This window comes from Salmo salar, chromosome ssa09 (assembly GCF_905237065.1).
Source record: "Salmo salar chromosome ssa09, Ssal_v3.1, whole genome shotgun sequence".
Lineage (NCBI taxonomy): Eukaryota > Metazoa > Chordata > Actinopteri > Salmoniformes > Salmonidae > Salmo > Salmo salar.
The window spans coordinates 74,021,562-74,038,000 of record NC_059450.1 but is presented as its reverse complement, the minus strand read 5'-3'; the positions used below and the strand labels follow the sequence as shown (position 1 = coordinate 74,038,000).

The window sequence follows — 16,439 nt, the reverse complement described above, 5'->3', positions numbered from 1 at the left end:
CCTGAAATGTCAGCTGGGATTGAGCTTAGGTCTGCCTGGTGACATTAGTTGATAGACCAAAAGAAAGACAGTTCCAAACTTGTCTGCCAATAACAGCTAGTTTTCAGTTTTCTACTCCCCACTCAGACCACTCCCAGACAGTCCTAGCAAAATTGTTGTTTGCGAAATTGCTCTTTGCTAAGAAGCTATTTTTGTTTAATTTTGACACTTTTAATTGAAAACAATTACTGTAAGGTACTTAAAACCTCTACAGGATCAGTGTCTCGTTAGCATTGAGCTAACGTAGGCTAATAATGATTAGCATGAGGTTGTAAGTAACAAAAGAAATTCCCAGGACATAGACACACAGTATCTGATATTGGCAGAAAGCTTAAAATCTTGTTAATCTAACTGCATTGTCCAATTTACTGTAGCTATTACAGTGAAAGAATGCCATGCTATTGTTTGAGGAGAGTGCACAATGATGAACTTGAAAATGTATGAATAAACCAATTAGGCACATTTGGGCAGTCTTGATACAACATTTTGAACAGATATTCAATGGTTCATTGGATCAGTCTAAAACTTTGCACATACACTGCTGCCATCTACTGGCCAAAATCGAAATTGCACCTGAGCTGGAATACTACATTATGGCCTTTCTACTGCATTTCAAAGATGATGGTACAAAAAAATACAAAAAAAAACACCGTTTTTTTCTTGTATTATCTTTTACCAGATCTAATGTGTCATATTCACCTACATTAATTTCACATTTCCATAAACTTCAAATTGTTTCCTTTCAAATGGTATCAAGAATATGCATATCCTTGCTTCAGGTCCTGAGCTACAGGCAGTTAGATTTGGGAATGTCATTTTAGGCTAAAATTGGAAAAAAAGGGTCGGATCCTTATTAAGAGGGTTTTAACTGTTACCCAGGAATTATGTTATATTAAGATAAAAACAGCTGCATTGGGCCTTTAAGGTGTTTCTGTCTGCCAGTCTGTCTGTCTGTCTGTACTAGGTGTCATTGTCTCCTTTTGTGTGCATCTGTTTTGCTTTAAGATGTGTCCATCTGTCCTAGACTGCCGACAAAATCTTCTAGATTCATGTTATGTCCTCCTAAAACCTGTCTTTTGATATAAGTTCTATGAAAAAGAAAGGGTTGAGGGTGGGCTGGAGACAGACCGACGAATGGAAAGAAAGAGAATACGAGAGGAGGGAGGTAGCAAAATCCCCGTTTGAGCATCTGTGTCCTGCTTTTTCAATAATCTCCTGGCAGTTATATAAGACCCTGGACAGGACAAGAGCTTTGTGTGTGTGTGTGTGTGTGTGTGTGTGTGTCCACACGATATGTGTAGAGCTCCTGTGCGTTCATGTAGCTGTGTATGAGTCTGCGCACATACGCTCGTCATATGTTGGTGTACGTAACCTTGTGGTTGTGTGTGTGTGTGTTTTGGAGGGTGGGTAAAGAGATTGAGGGCAGTGTTAATTCCTCAGAGAAGAACCCCCACCCCACCCCACACACACACACACATACTGTATGTAGGTTAGAGTCCTGCACGGGTCAGTTTCTTTGAGCTGCACCTTCCCCACATCAATTCCAAGCCCCCACCGATATCAAACATCAGGACAGATTTTTCTCGGCAACCCGACCCACCTGCATAGAATTTTTCCGAGAGCCGATCCGTGACCCGCCAAACAACATACATAAATATCTTATGACTCCAGAGTAGTAGGCGATTAGGCTATGAATTTGTCTGCAAGTAACATTTGGCTTAACAAATGATATAATAAGTTACATGGATTCTGTGTGAAATAATAATAGGGGTTGACATGATTTTCGAATGACTGGCCTCATAAAGAAGGGCAGTGATTGGTAGATGGGTAACATTTCAAATCAGACATTGAACACCTTTTTATGCATGGTCAAGTTAATAATTATGTTGTGGATCATGTATTAAACCACCCAGACACATCAAATATGCAGTTGTCGTTGTCACGCTGGTATAAAGGATTTGGAGACATCATTTGGGTTGTTAATACACCCAAAACAAACATGTAAACAAAACACTGGGATGTACCCAAACAAAAGAGCGAGGGTAAACCTCGTAGAACGACACGGGACAAGACCCCTAATACACAAAGCACAAAACACGCAGCACAGGCTGAGACAACACATATGTACTCACACCACCAACGTACATGGGAACAATAACACGCAGCACAGGCTGAGACTACGCATAGGTACTCACACCACCAACGTACATGGGAACAATAACACGCAGCACAGGCTGAGACTACGCATAGGTACTCACACCACCAACGGACATGGGAACAATAACACGCAGCACAGGCTGAGACTACGCATAGGTACTCACACCACCAATGGACATGGGAACAATAACACGCAGCACAGGCTGAGACAACGCATAGGTACTCACACCACCAATGGACATGGGAACAATAACATGCAGCACAGGCTGAGACAACGTCACACCACCGGGAACAATAACACGCAGCACAGACATAGGTACTCACACCACCAATGGACATGGGAACAATAACACGCAGCACAGGCTGAGACAACGCATAGGTACTCACACTACCAACAGACATGGGAAATATAATCGACAGTCCAATGGGGAAACAAAGGGCACATTTATACAAACACAATCAGTGAGGAATTGGAACCAGGTGTGCATAATGACACAGTTCAGTGACGCCTAGAAGGTCGGTGACGTCGACCTCCAGAACTGGTGAACAGAATGAGCAGCAGTACCGGGGGATCTGTGACAGTCCTTCTGAGGGTTAGGGTTATATGAAGTCATTGGGGATTTTAAAACGGCTACGGAGTTCAATTGCTATGATGGGAGAAAACCGAACCGAGGCTTGATAAACCACAATGTAGTGAATCCACAATAAGAATCTAAATGACAGAGTGAAAAGAAGAATACAAATATACAGAATATATATTCCAGAACATACATCATTTATGCAACAAGACACTAAAGTAATAATACAAAACAACACGCCAAAGAATTCCGTTTTTGGCCTAAATGCAAAGCCTGATGTTTGGGGCAAATCCAACACAACACATCACAGAGCAAAGGCCTCTTTATTTTCAAGCATAGTGGGGGCTGCATCATGTCATGGGTATGCTTGACATCGGCAAAGACTGGGGTGTTTTTCAGGATGAAAAGAAATGGGATGAAGCTAAGCACAGGCAAAATCCTAGAAGAAATCCTGTTTCAGTCTGCTTTACACACCAGACTCTGGGAGAGCAATCCACCTTTCAGCAGCGCAATAACCTACAAGGCCAAATCTACACTGGAGTTGCTTGCCAAGAAGACAGTGAATGTTCCTGAGTGGCCAAGTTACATTTTTGGCTTAAATCTGCTTGAAAATCTATGGCAAGACTTGAAAATTGCTGTCTTGCTATGATCCCCAACACATAGACAGAGCTTGAAGAATTTTGAAATGAATAATGGGAAAATATTGCACAATCCAGGTGTGCAAAGCTCTAAGAGACTTACCTAAGAAGACACACAGCTGTAATCACTGCCAAAGTTGATTCTAACATGTATTGACCCGGTGGGATGAATACTTATCTAATCAAGGTATATTAGTGTTTCATTTTTCATCCATCTTACATTTTTTTGTTGTTGAATTTTTCATCCACATTGACATTACAGAGACTAAGCTATAGGCTGCAACAATAGGCTACATTGATACAGTAGGCTATTGGCTACTCAAAGTTTTACCAGCCGCACAGGATTATATGGCCTGCGCATGGTCTTATGAACGAAAGCCTGAATTGATGTAATAATTAACCGATAATAACTGACTTATCTTAAACAAACACATGCTTGCACCCATCTACCAGGCTGTTGTCCTCCTGGTCCACAATGACTAAAAAATCCTTCCAAACCGGGGATTTCACTTGCACAGCACCTGTTTCCATGATGGTGTATTTCAACATCATAACTTTTATTTTTATTTCTCCTGATAAGCAGCCATTTTTGCGTGAGCTAGGAGTCATGGAAAATAAACTTGGCAATGTAATGTCACATGGCGGAAGGGAACATAAGACCATACGCAGGCCATATAAAGTTTAAACCTGTGCGGCTGGTAAAACTTTGAGTGGACAAATTAGGAATGTTTCAGCACCACACACATGAAGGACAGTAAGTACCTGCTCCACTCTCTCGCTGTGTGTCTGTTGGCCTAGTCTATGTTTACCCCACCGCTCACATAATGGAATTCACAACACAATTCAACACATCCTCCTGGGTTTGTAAAACATTTTTTTTATCTTGATTTAAAACGTTTCTGACCCGCAATATAATTGTTCTGAATCACGAGCCGACCCACGGGTTCAAAGAATCTTTTCATTGCACCCTGCAGCTGATTTTTTGGCGGGTCAACCATGGGTGTATCTGATACAGGACTCTAGTATAGGGTGGACCATCAATCTGTAGTGAACTCGCTAGTTGCCTCAGTATGTGTGTGTCTGTGTGTTCATAGTGTGTGTTTGTATGTGTATGTGTATGTGTGTGTGTGTAGTTTATCCTGTTGATAATCCTATTAGTGACCAGCCTTTGCCCACTTCCTCACTTGGAGGGAGAGAGAGAGAGAGAGAGAGAGAGAGAGAGAGAGAGAGATGTGGTCAGTGTACAACAGGGGAAGTAGAGACAGAAATGCACTTTCAACTCTATTGTGAGAAATATTCCTCACCAAGAGATTCATTATTAGCAGAAATTACAAAATGTATTAAAAATGTTATCTTATTAAACTCAGATAAATAAACAAAAAATATTCATGGGCAAAGGAGCAATGTCTCCTCTTGTAGCCAAATATGTATTTGCCTGCCATAGCCTGAGGGGCAATGAAGTATAACATCTGCATAGTAATCATGATTATTATTATTGTCATGATTATTACTCCACATTGTACAGGTACGGGTAGTAGGGGTCCTGGTAACCGTAGTAGTAGTAGGAATGATGATGGTAGTTGTAGTACTGATGCAATGGGGATGATGACAGTTATTTATTTCTAAGTTAGTTTTAGTTGGTAGAAGTAGAGATATTAGAGGTAGTTAAACTACTAGTGGTAATGGTAGTAGTAGAGATATTAGAGGTAGTTAAACTACTAGTGGTAATGGTAGTAGTAGAGATATTAGAGGTAGTTAAACTACTAGTGGTAATGGTAGTAGTAGAGATATTAGAGGTAGTTAAACTACTAGTGGTAATGGTAGTAGTAGAGATATTAGAGGGAGTTAAACTACTAGTGGTAATGGTAGTATTAGAGCGAGACAGATGGTGAGAGAGAGAGAGACAGGCCACATTTCCCACAAAATGAGGTGGAAACTGAGCTGCACTTCCTAACCTCCTGCCAAATGTATGACCATAATACAGACACATATTTCCTTCAGATTACACAGATCCACAAAGAATTTGAAAACATACCCAATTTTGATAAACTCCCATATCTACTGGGTGAAATACCACAGTGAGAATGATGGAGGGATATAGAGAGGGGAAAGAGAGAGGGAGACAGAGAGATAGAGAGGGATGGTTTCATTACATTACACTCTAGAAGTTCATCTGTGTTATCTGAGTGTTTGAAATTGACTCTTAGGGAGGATTTGATTGGTTGTTTGCAGTTCTGTGTTCATCTGTGTTTGGCTGCTTTGCTTTTGTTTATCTGTGTGTGTCTGTGTGCCTTTGTGTGTGTGTGTGTGTGTGTGTGTGTGTGTGTGTGTGTGTGTGTGTGGTGTGGTGTGTGTGTGTGTGTGTGTGTGTGTGTGTGTGTGTGTGTGTGTGTGTGTGTGTGTGTGTGTGTGTGTGCTCGTTACATCAGGCAGTCAGTTGGCAGCAGTGTCACAATAAACACAAAGAGCTCACAACCCGATACGACAGAGGAGAGGAGAGGTGAGGAGGGATGGAGGGAGGGAGGAGAAGAGGAGGAGGGGGAGGGGTGGGGAGGGATGGATGGAGGGAGGGAGGGATGAGAAGAGGAGGAGATGAGGAGGAGGAGAGGAGGGGTGGGGAGGGATGGAGGGAGGAGAAGAGGAGGAGGGGTGGGGAGGGAGGGAGGTAGGGAGGATGAGAGGATGAGAGGAGGGGTGGGGAGGGATGGAGGGAGGGAGGAGAAGAGGAGAAGAGGAGGAGGAGAGGAGAGGTGAGGAGGGATGGAGGAAGGGAGGAGAAGAGGAGGAGAAAAGGAGGGGTGGGGAGGGAAGGAGGGAGGGAGGAGAAGAGGAGGGGAAGAGGAGGAGAGGAGGGGTGGGGAGGGATGGAGGGAGGGATGGAGGAGAAGAGGAGGAGAGGAGGGGTGGGGAGGGATGGAGGGAGGGAGGAGAAGAGGAGGAGAGGAGGAGAGGAGGGGTGGAAGAAAGGAGGAAGAGAGATGAAAAAGGTTGGATCATGACAGGGTGTCTGGTGACATGTTCTACCAGGAGAGATACAGGGATAAGCAGCACACTACTCACACCACTTCCAAATTCCATCTTTATGTTAACACCATTACACAGAGAGACTGAATGTGTGAGTCTGCATGCCTGCATTTGTTGGTCTGTCACGATGATTAGGCTGTCTGTGTGTGTTTGTGTGTATGTGTCAGAAACGCAAGTACAAAGCACACAGACACACACACACACACACATAAACAAGGTTCCTGTGGTGATTGCTAAAGCGTAGCCCTCCAGGATACTCCTCTTTCAGGGTGAAGGAATATGTGTGTGTGTGTGTGTGTGTGTGTGTGTGTGTGTGTGTGTGTGTGTGTGTGTGTGTGTGTGTGTGTGTGTGTGTGTGTGTGTGTGTGTGTGTGTGTGTGTGTGTCAGGCCCACCTGACTCTATTGATATCAGAAGCAACAAACAGTCTCGGGGAGTGAGTGAAATGACAGTAGCACACACACACACACACATTCCCATTTTTATCAGCCAAGAACTCCAACAGACACATGACTGATGATGCACATCTCTCCATCTGCAGATATCCATCCATCATCTATAAATCTCTTCCCCCCTCTCATCTGTCAATTCCTATCACTCCCTTCCTCCCCCTCTATCATCTATCACTCTCTTCCTCCCCCTCTCATCTGTCAATTCCTATCACTCCCTTCCTCCCCCTCTATCATCTATCAATTCTCTTCCTCCCCCTCTCATCTGTCAATTCCTATCACTCCCTTCCTCCCCCTCTATCATCTATCACTCTCTTCCTCCCCCTCTCATCTGTCAATTCCTATCACTCCCTTCCTCCCCCTCTCATCTGTCAATTCCTATCACTCCCTTCCTCCCCCTCTCATCTATCCCTCCCTTCCTCCCCCTCTCTCATCTATCACTCCCTTCCTCCCCCTCTCATCTATCTCTCCCTTCCTCCCCCTCTCTCATCTATCACTCACTTCCTCCCACTTCACATCTATCACTCCCTTCCTCCCCTCTCTCATCTATCACTCCCTTCCTCCCCCTCTCATCTATCTCTCCCTTCCTCCCCCTCTCTCATCTATCTCTCCCTTCCTCCCCCTCTCATCTATCACTCACTTCCTCCCACTTCACATCTATCACTCCCTTCCTCCCTCTCTCATCTATCACTCCCTTCCTCCCTCTCTCATCTATCACTCCCTTCCTCCCCTCTCTCATCTATCACTCCCTTCCTCCCCCTTCACATCTATCACTCTCTTCCTCCCCCTCTCATCTATCACTCCCTTCCTCCCCCTTCACATCTATCACTCTCTTCCTCCCCCTCTCTCATCTATCACTCACTTCCTCCCACTTCACATCTATCACTCCCTCCCTTCCTCCCTCTCTCTCATCTTTCACTCCCTTCCTCCCCCTCTCTCATCTATCTCTCCCTTCCTCCCCCTCTCTCATCTATCACTCACTTCCTCCCCCTCATCTTTCACTCCCTTTCTCCCCTCTCATATATCACTCCCTTCCTCCCCTTCTCATATATCTTTCGCTTCCTCCCCCTCTCTCATCTCACTCCCTTCTATCACTCCCTTCATTTTGAATACATTTTGTAATTTCTGCTAATAATGAATCTCTTTGTGAGGAATATTTCTCAAAATAGATTTAAAAGTGCATTTCTGTCTCTACTTCCCCTGTTGTACACTGACCACATTCTCTCATTCTCTCTCTCTCTCACTCTCGCTTTCACTCTCTCTCCTCTCCCTTTTCTCTCTGTTTCTCTCTCTCAGTCCAGGGTGGTGGCCTGTATGACGGCCATTCTGAGTCAGATGGATGACAGCCACTACTCCAGCTACCTAGAGACCTTCTCAGGCACCACCGACCTAGTGGTGAGACGTCACACACACACACACACACACACACACACACACACACACACACACACACACACACACACACACACACACACACACACACACACACACACACACACACACACACACACACACACACACACACACACACACACACACACACACATACACTCATACACTCTATGTGTTGCAGGACTTCCTGATGGAGACGTTCCTACTGTTTAAGGATCTGATTGGGAAGCACGTCTATCCCTCTGACTGGATGGCTATGATCATGGTGCAGAACAGGTACTGCACACACACACACATACACACACACACACACACACACACACACACACACACACACACACACACACACACACACACACACACACACACACACACACACACACACACACACACACACACACACACACACACACACACAAACACACACTGGATGACTGGAAACTTGAAACGTGGATGTAGCCGGCTCATCTCTGATGATGGTAACAGTGTTATGGTGCAGAACAGAGACTGTACACACAGTGTAGAGTAGCAAATGTAGTGCAGAGTTACATTGTAGAGGAGCAACTGTAGTGTAGAGTTACATTGTAGAGTAACAGCTGTAGTGTAGAGTTACAGTGTAGAGTAGCAACTGCAGTGCAGAGTAGAACTGTAGTGTAGAGTTACATTGTACAGTAGCAACTGTAATGTAGAGTTACATTGTAGAGTAACAGCTGTAGTGTAGATTTACAGTGTAGAGTAGCAACTGTAGTGTAGAGTTACAGTGTAGAGTAACAGCTGTAGTGTAGAGTTACATTGTAGAGTAGCAACTCTAGTGCAGAGTTACAGTGTAGAGTAACAACTGTAGTGTAGAGTTACAGTGTAGAGTAGCAACTGTAGTGTAGAGTTACATTGTAGAGTAACAGCTGTAGTGTAGAGTTACAGTGTAGAGTAGCAACTGCAGTGCAGAGTAGAACTGTAGTGTAGAGTTACAGTGTAGAGTTGCAACTGTAGTGTAGAGTTACAGTGTAGAGTTGCAACTGTAGTGTAGAGTTACAGTGTAGAGTAGCAACTGTAGTGTAGAGTTACAGTGTAGAGTAGCAACTGTAGTGTAGAGTTACATTGTAGAGTAGCAACTGTAGTGTAGAGTAGCAACTGTAGTGTAGAGTTACAGTGTAGAGTAGCAACTGTAGAGCAGAGTTACAGTGTTGAGTAACAACTGTAGTGCAGAGTTCGAGTGTAGAGTAGCAACTGTAGTGTAGAGTTACAGTGTAGAGTGGCAACTGTAGTGTAGAGTTACAGTGTAGAGTAGCAACTGTAATGTGGAGTTACAGTGTAGAGTAACAGCTGTAGTGTAGAGTTACAGTGTAGAGTAGCAACTGTAGTGTATAGTTACAGTGTAGAGTAGCAACTGTAGTGCAGAGTTACATTGTAGAGTAACAGCTGTAGTGCAGAGTTACATTGAAGAGTAGCAACTGTAGTGTAGAGTTACAGTGTAGAGTAGCAACTGTAGTGTAGAGTTACAGTGTAAAGTAATAGCTGTAGTGTAGAGTTACATTGTAGAGTAGGAACTGTAGTGCAGAGTTACATTGTAGAGTAGCAACTGTAATGTTGAGTAGCAACTGTTGTGTAGAGTTACATTGTAGAGTAGCAACTGTATTGTAGAGTTACATTGTAGAGTAACAGCTGCAGTGCAGAGTTACAGTGTAGAGTAGCAACTGTAGTGTAGAGTTACATTGTAGAGTAGCAACTGTAGTGTAGCGTTACATTGTAGAGTAGCAACTGTACTGTAGAGTTACAGTGTAGAGGAGCAACTGTAGTGTAGAGACAGTGTAGAGTAGCAACTGTAGTGTGGAGTTACAGTGTAGAGTAGCAACTGTAGTGTAGAGTTACATTGTAGAGTAGCAACTGTAGTGCAGAGTTACAGTATAGAGTTGCAACTGTAGTGTAGAGTTACAGTGTAGAGTAGCAACTGTAGTGTAGAGTTAAATTGTAGAGTAGCAACTGTAGTTTAGAGTAGCAACTGTAGTGTAGAGTTACAGTGTAGAGTAGCAACTGTAATGTAGAGTTACAGTGTAGAGTATTACCTGTAGTGTAGAGTTACAGTGTAGAGTATCAACTGTAGTGTAGAGTTACATTGTAGAGTAGCAACTGTAGTTTAGAGTAGCAACTGTAGTGTTGAGTTACAGTGTAGAGTAGCAACTGTAGTGTAGAGTTGCAGTGTAGAGTAACATCTGTAGTGCAGTTACATTGTAGAGTAGCAACTGTAGTGTTGAGTAGCAACTGTTGTGTAGAGTTACATTGTAGAGTAGCAACTGTATTGTAGAGTTACATTGTAGAGTAACAGCTGCAGTGCAGAGTTACATTGTAGAGTAGGAACTGTAGTGCAGAGTTACAGTGTAGAGTAGCAACTGTAGTGTAGAGTTACATTGTAGAGTAGCAACTGTAGTGTAGCGTTACATTGTAGAGTAGCAACTGTACTGTAGAATTACAGTGTAGAGGAGCAACTGTAGTGTAGAGTGACAGTGTAGAGGAGCAACTGTAGTGTAGAGACAGTGTAGAGTAGCAACTGTAGTGTGGAATTACAGTATAGAGTTGCAACTGTAGTGTAGAGTTACAGTGTAGAGTAGCAACTGTAGTGTAGAGTTACAGTGTAGAGTATCAACTGTAGTGTAGAGTTACATTGTAGAGTAGCAACTGTAGTGTAGAGTAGCAACTGTAGTGTAGAGTTACAGTGTAGAGTAGCAACTGTAGTGCAGAGTTAGAGTGTAGAGTAACAACTGTAGTGTAGAGTTACAGTTTAGAGTAGCAACTGTAGTGTGGAGTTACAGTGTAGAGTAGCAACTGTAGTGTAGAGTTACAGTGTAGAGTAGCAACTGTAGTGCAGAGTTACAGTGTTGAGTAACAACTGTAGTGCAGAGTTACAGTGTAGAGTAGCAACTGTAGTGTAGAGTTACAGTGTATAGTAGCAACTGTAGTGTAGAGTACAGTGTCGAGTAACAACTGTAGTGCAGAGTTACATTGTAGAGTAGCAACTGTTGTGTTGAGTAGCAACTGTATTGTAGAGTTACATTGTAGAGTAGCAACTGTTTTGTAGAGTTACATTGTAGAGTAACAGCTGCAGTGCAGAGTCACATTGTAGAGTAGCAACTGGAGTGCAGAGTTACAGTGTAGATAGCAACTGTAGTGTAGTTACATTGTAGAGTAGCAACTGCAGTGTAGAGTTACATTGTAGAGTAGCAACTGTAGTGTAGAGTTATGGGGTAGAGTAGCAACTGTAGTGTAGAGTTACAGTGTAGATAATAGCTGTAGTGTAGAGTTACATTGTAGAGTAGCAACTGTAGTGTAGAGTTACAGTGTAGAGTAATAGCTGTAGTGTAGAGTTACATTGTAGAGTAGCAACTCTAGTGTAGAGTTACAGTGTAGAGTTGCAACTGTAGTGTAGAGTTACATTGTAGAGTAACAACTGTAGTGCAGAGTTACAGTGTCGAGTAACAACTGTAGTGCAGAGTTACATTGTAGAGTAGCAACTGTAGTGTTGAGTAGCAACTGTAGTGTAGAGTTACATTGTAGAGTAGCAACTGTATTGTAGAGTTACATTGTAGAGTAACAGCTGCAGTGCAGAGTTACATTGTAGAGTAGCAACTGTAGTGCAGAGTTACAGTGTAGAGTAGCAACTGTAGTGTAGAGTTACATTGTAGAGTAACAACTGTAGTGCAGAGTTACAGTGTCGAGTAACAACTGTAGTGCAGAGTTACATTGTAGAGTAGCAACTGTAGTGTTGAGTAGCAACTGTAGTGTAGAGTTACATTGTAGAGTAGCAACTGTATTGTAGAGTTACATTGTAGAGTAACAGCTGCAGTGCAGAGTTACATTGTAGAGTAGCAACTGTAGTGCAGAGTTACAGTGTAGAGTAGCAACTGTAGTGTAGAGTTACATTGTAGAGTAGCAACTGTAGTGTATAGACAGTGTAGAGTAGCAACTGTAGTGTGGAGTTACAGTGTAGAGTAGCAACTGTAGTGTAGAGTTACATTGTAGAGTAGCAACTGTAGTGTAGAGTAGCAACTGTAGTGTAGAGTTACATTGTAGAGTAGCAGCTGTAGTGCAGAGTAACAACTGTAGTGCAGAGTTACATTGTAGAGTAGCAACTGTAGTGTTGAGTAGCAACTGTTGTGTAGAGTTACAACTGTATTGTAGAGTTACAGTGTAGAGGAGCAACTGTACTGTAGAGTTACAGTGTAGAGGACCAACTGTAGTGCAGAGTTACAGTGTAGAGTAGAAACTGTAGTGTAGAGTTACATTGTAGAGTAGCAACTGTAGTGTAGCGTTACATTGTAGAGTAGCAACTGTTCTGTAGAGTTACAGTGTAGAGGAGCAACTGTAGTGTAGAGACAGTGTAGAGTAGCAACTGTAGTCTAGAGTTACAGTGTAGAGTAGTAGCTGTAGTGTAGAGTTGCAGCTGTAATGTAGAGTTACAGTGTAGAGTAGAAACTGTAATGTGGAGTTACAGTGTAGAGTAACAACTGTAGTGTAGAGTTACAGTGTAGACTAACAACTGTAGTGTAGAGTTACAGTGTAGAGTAGCAACTGTAGTGTAGAGTGGCAGTGTAGAGTTGCAACTGTAGTGTAGAGTTACAGTGTAGAGTTGCAACTGTAGTGTAGAGTTACAGTGTAGAGTAGCAACTGTAGTGTAGAGTACAGTGTCGAGTAACAACTGTAGTGCAGAGTTACATTGTAGAGTAGCAACTGTTGTGTTGAGTAGCAACTGTAGTGTAGAGTTACATTGTAGAGTAGCAACTGTTTTGTAGAGTTACATTGTAGAATAACAGCTGCAGTACAGAGTTACATTGTAGAGTAGCAACTGTAGTGCAGAGTTACAGTGTAGATAGCAACTGTAGTGTAGTTACATTGTAGAGTAGCAACTGCAGTGTAGAGTTACATTGTAGAGTAGCAACTGTAGTGTAGAGTTACGGGGTAGAGTAGCAACTGTAGTGTAGAGTTACAGTGTAGAGTAATAGCTGTAGTGTAGAGTTACATTGTAGAGTAGCAACTGTAGTGTAGAGTTACAGTGTAGAGTAGCAACTGTAGTGTAGAGTTACAGTGTAGAGTAACAACTGTAGTGCAGAGTTACAGTGTAGAGTAACAACTGTAGTGCAGAGTTACAGTGTAGAGTAGCAACTGTAGTGTAGAGTTACAGTGTAGAGTAGCAACTGTAGTGTAGAGTACATTGTCGAGTAACAGCTGCAGTGCAGAGTTACATTGTAGAGTAGCAACTGTAGTGTATAGTTACATTGTAGAGTAGCAACTGTAGTGTAGAGTTACATTGTAGAGTAGCAACTGTAGTGTAGCGTTACATTGTAGAGTAGCAACTGTACTGTAGAGTTACAGTGTAGAGTAGCAACTGTAGTGTATAGACAGTGTAGAGTAGCAACTGTAGTGTGGAGTTACAGTGTAGAGTAGCAACTGTAGTGTAGAGTTACATTGTAGTGTAGCAACTGTAGTGCAGAGTTACAGTGTAGAGTTGCAACTGTAGTGTAGAGTTACAGTGTAGAGTAGCAACTGTAGTGTAGAGTTACAGTGTAGAGTATCAACTGTAGTGTAGAGTTACATTGTAGAGTAGCAACTGTAGTGTAGAGTAGCAACTGTAGTGTAGAGTTACAGTGTAGAGTAGCAACTGTAGTGCAGAGTTAGAGTGTAGAATAACAACTGTAGTGTAGAGTGGCAGTGTAGAGTTGCAACTGTAGTGTAGAGTTACAGTGTAGAGTTGCAACTGTAGTGTAGAGTTACAGTGTAGAGTAGCAACTGTAGTGTAGAGTACAGTGTCGAGTAACAACTGTAGTGAAGAGTTACATTGTAGAGTAGCAACTGTTGTGTTGAGTAGCAACTGTAGTGTAGAGTTACATTGTAGAGTAGCAACTGTTTTGTAGAGTTACATTGTAGAATAACAGCTGCAGTACAGAGTTACATTGTAGAGTAGCAACTGTAGTGCAGAGTTACAGTGTAGAGTTACATTGTAGTGTAGCAACTGTAGTGCAGAGTTACAGTGTAGAGTTGCAAATGTAGTGTAGAGTTACAGTGTAGAGTAGCAACTGTAGTGTAGAGTTACAGTGTAGAGTATCAACTGTAGTGTAGAGTTACATTGTAGAGTAGCAACTGTAGTGTAGAGTTACAGTGTAGAGTAGCAACTGTAGTGTAGAGTTACAGTGTAGAGTAACAACTGTAGTGTAGAGTTACAGTGTAGAGTAGCAACTGTAGTGTAGAGTTACAGTGTAGAGTAGCAACTGTAGTGTAGAGTTACAGTGTAGAGTAACAACTGTAGTGCAGAGTTACATTGTAGAGTAGCAACTGTAGTGTTGAGTAGCAACTGTTGTGTAGAGTTACATTGTAGAGTAGCAACTGTATTGTAGAGTTACATTGTAGAGTAACAGCTGCAGTGCAGAGTTACAGTGTAGAGTAGCAACTGTAGTGTAGAGTTACATTGTAGAGTAGCAACTGTAGTGTAGCGTTACATTGTAGAGTAGCAACTGTACTGTAGAGTTACAGTGTAGAGGAGCAACTGTAGTGTAGAGACAGTGTAGAGTAGCAACTGTAGTGTGGAGTTAAAGTGTAGAGTAGCAACTGTAGTGTAGAGTTACATTGTAGAGTAGCAACTGTAGTGCAGAGTTACAGTATAGAGTTGCAACTGTAGTGTAGAGTTACAGTGTAGAGTAACAACTGTAGTGCAGAGTTACAGTGTAGAGTAACAACTGTAGTGCAGAGTTACAGTGTAGAGTAGCAACTGTAGTGTAGAGTTACAGTGTAGAGTAGCAACTGTAGTGTAGAGTACATTGTCGAGTAACAGCTGCAGTGCAGAGTTACATTGTAGAGTAGCAACTGTAGTGTAGAGTTACATTGTAGAGTAGCAACTGTAGTGTAGAGTTACATTGTAGAGTAGCAACTGTAGTGTAGCGTTACATTGTAGAGTAGCAACTGTACTGTAGAGTTACAGTGTAGAGGAGCAACTGTAGTGTATAGACAGTGTAGAGTAGCAACTGTAGTGTGGAGTTACAGTGTAGAGTAGCAACTGTAGTGTAGAGTTACATTGTAGTGTAGCAACTGTAGTGCAGAGTTACAGTGTAGAGTAGCAACTGTAGTGTAGAGTTACAGTGTAGAGTAGCAACTGTAGTGTAGAGTTACAGTGTAGAGTATCAACTGTAGTGTAGAGTTACATTGTAGAGTAGCAACTGTAGTGTAGAGTAGCAACTGTAGTGTAGAGTTACAGTGTAGAGTAGCAACTGTAGTGCAGAGTTAGAGTGTAGAATAACAACTGTAGTGTAGAGTGGCAGTGTAGAGTTGCAACTGTAGTGTAGAGTTACAGTGTAGAGTTGCAACTGTAGTGTAGAGTTACAGTGTAGAGTAGCAACTGTAGTGTAGAGTACAGTGTCGAGTAACAACTGTAGTGCAGAGTTACATTGTAGAGTAGCAACTGTTGTGTTGAGTAGCAACTGTAGTGTAGAGTTACATTGTAGAGTAGCAACTGTTTTGTAGAGTTACATTGTAGAATAACAGCTGCAGTACAGAGTTACATTGTAGAGTAGCAACTGTAGTGCAGAGTTACAGTGTAGAGTTACATTGTAGTGTAGCAACTGTAGTGCAGAGTTACAGTGTAGAGTTGCAAATGTAGTGTAGAGTTACAGTGTAGAGTAGCAACTGTAGTGTAGAGTTACAGTGTAGAGTATCAACTGTAGTGTAGAGTTACATTGTAGAGTAGCAACTGTAGTGTAGAGTTACAGTGTAGAGTAGCAACTGTAGTGCAGAGTTAGAGTGTAGAGTAACAACTGTAGTGTAGAGTTACAGTGTAGAGTAGCAACTGTAGTGTAGAGTTACAGTCTAGAGTAGCAACTGTAGTGTAGAGTTACAGTGTAGAGTAACAACTGTAGTGCAGAGTTACATTGTAGAGTAGCAACTGTAGTGTTGAGTAGCAACTGTTGTGTAGAGTTACATTGTAGAGTAGCAACTGTATTGTAGAGTTACATTGTAGAGTAACAGCTGCAGTGCAGTTACAGTGTAGAGTAGCAACTGTAGTGTAGAGTTACATTGTAGAGTAGCAACTGTAGTGTAGCGTTACATTGTAGAGTAGCAACTGTACTGTAGAGTTACAGTGTAGAGGAGCAACTGTAGTGTAGAGACAGTGTAGAGTAGCAACTG

General features: G+C 42.4%; 1 protein-coding gene across 2 annotated transcripts in view; it reads left to right on the top strand.

Annotated features, from left to right (window-relative positions):
- The window catches only part of dock2 (dedicator of cytokinesis 2), a 150,745-nt gene that overhangs the window by 96,285 nt on the left and 38,021 nt on the right, over window positions 1-16,439 (top strand). For both annotated transcript variants that reach the window (XM_045724005.1, XM_045724004.1), the window contains exons 27-28: window positions 8,181-8,279; window positions 8,458-8,552. In XM_045724005.1, the coding sequence (XP_045579961.1) occupies window positions 8,181-8,279; window positions 8,458-8,552 (194 nt within the window). The remainder of the gene's footprint in view (window positions 1-8,180; window positions 8,280-8,457; window positions 8,553-16,439) is intronic.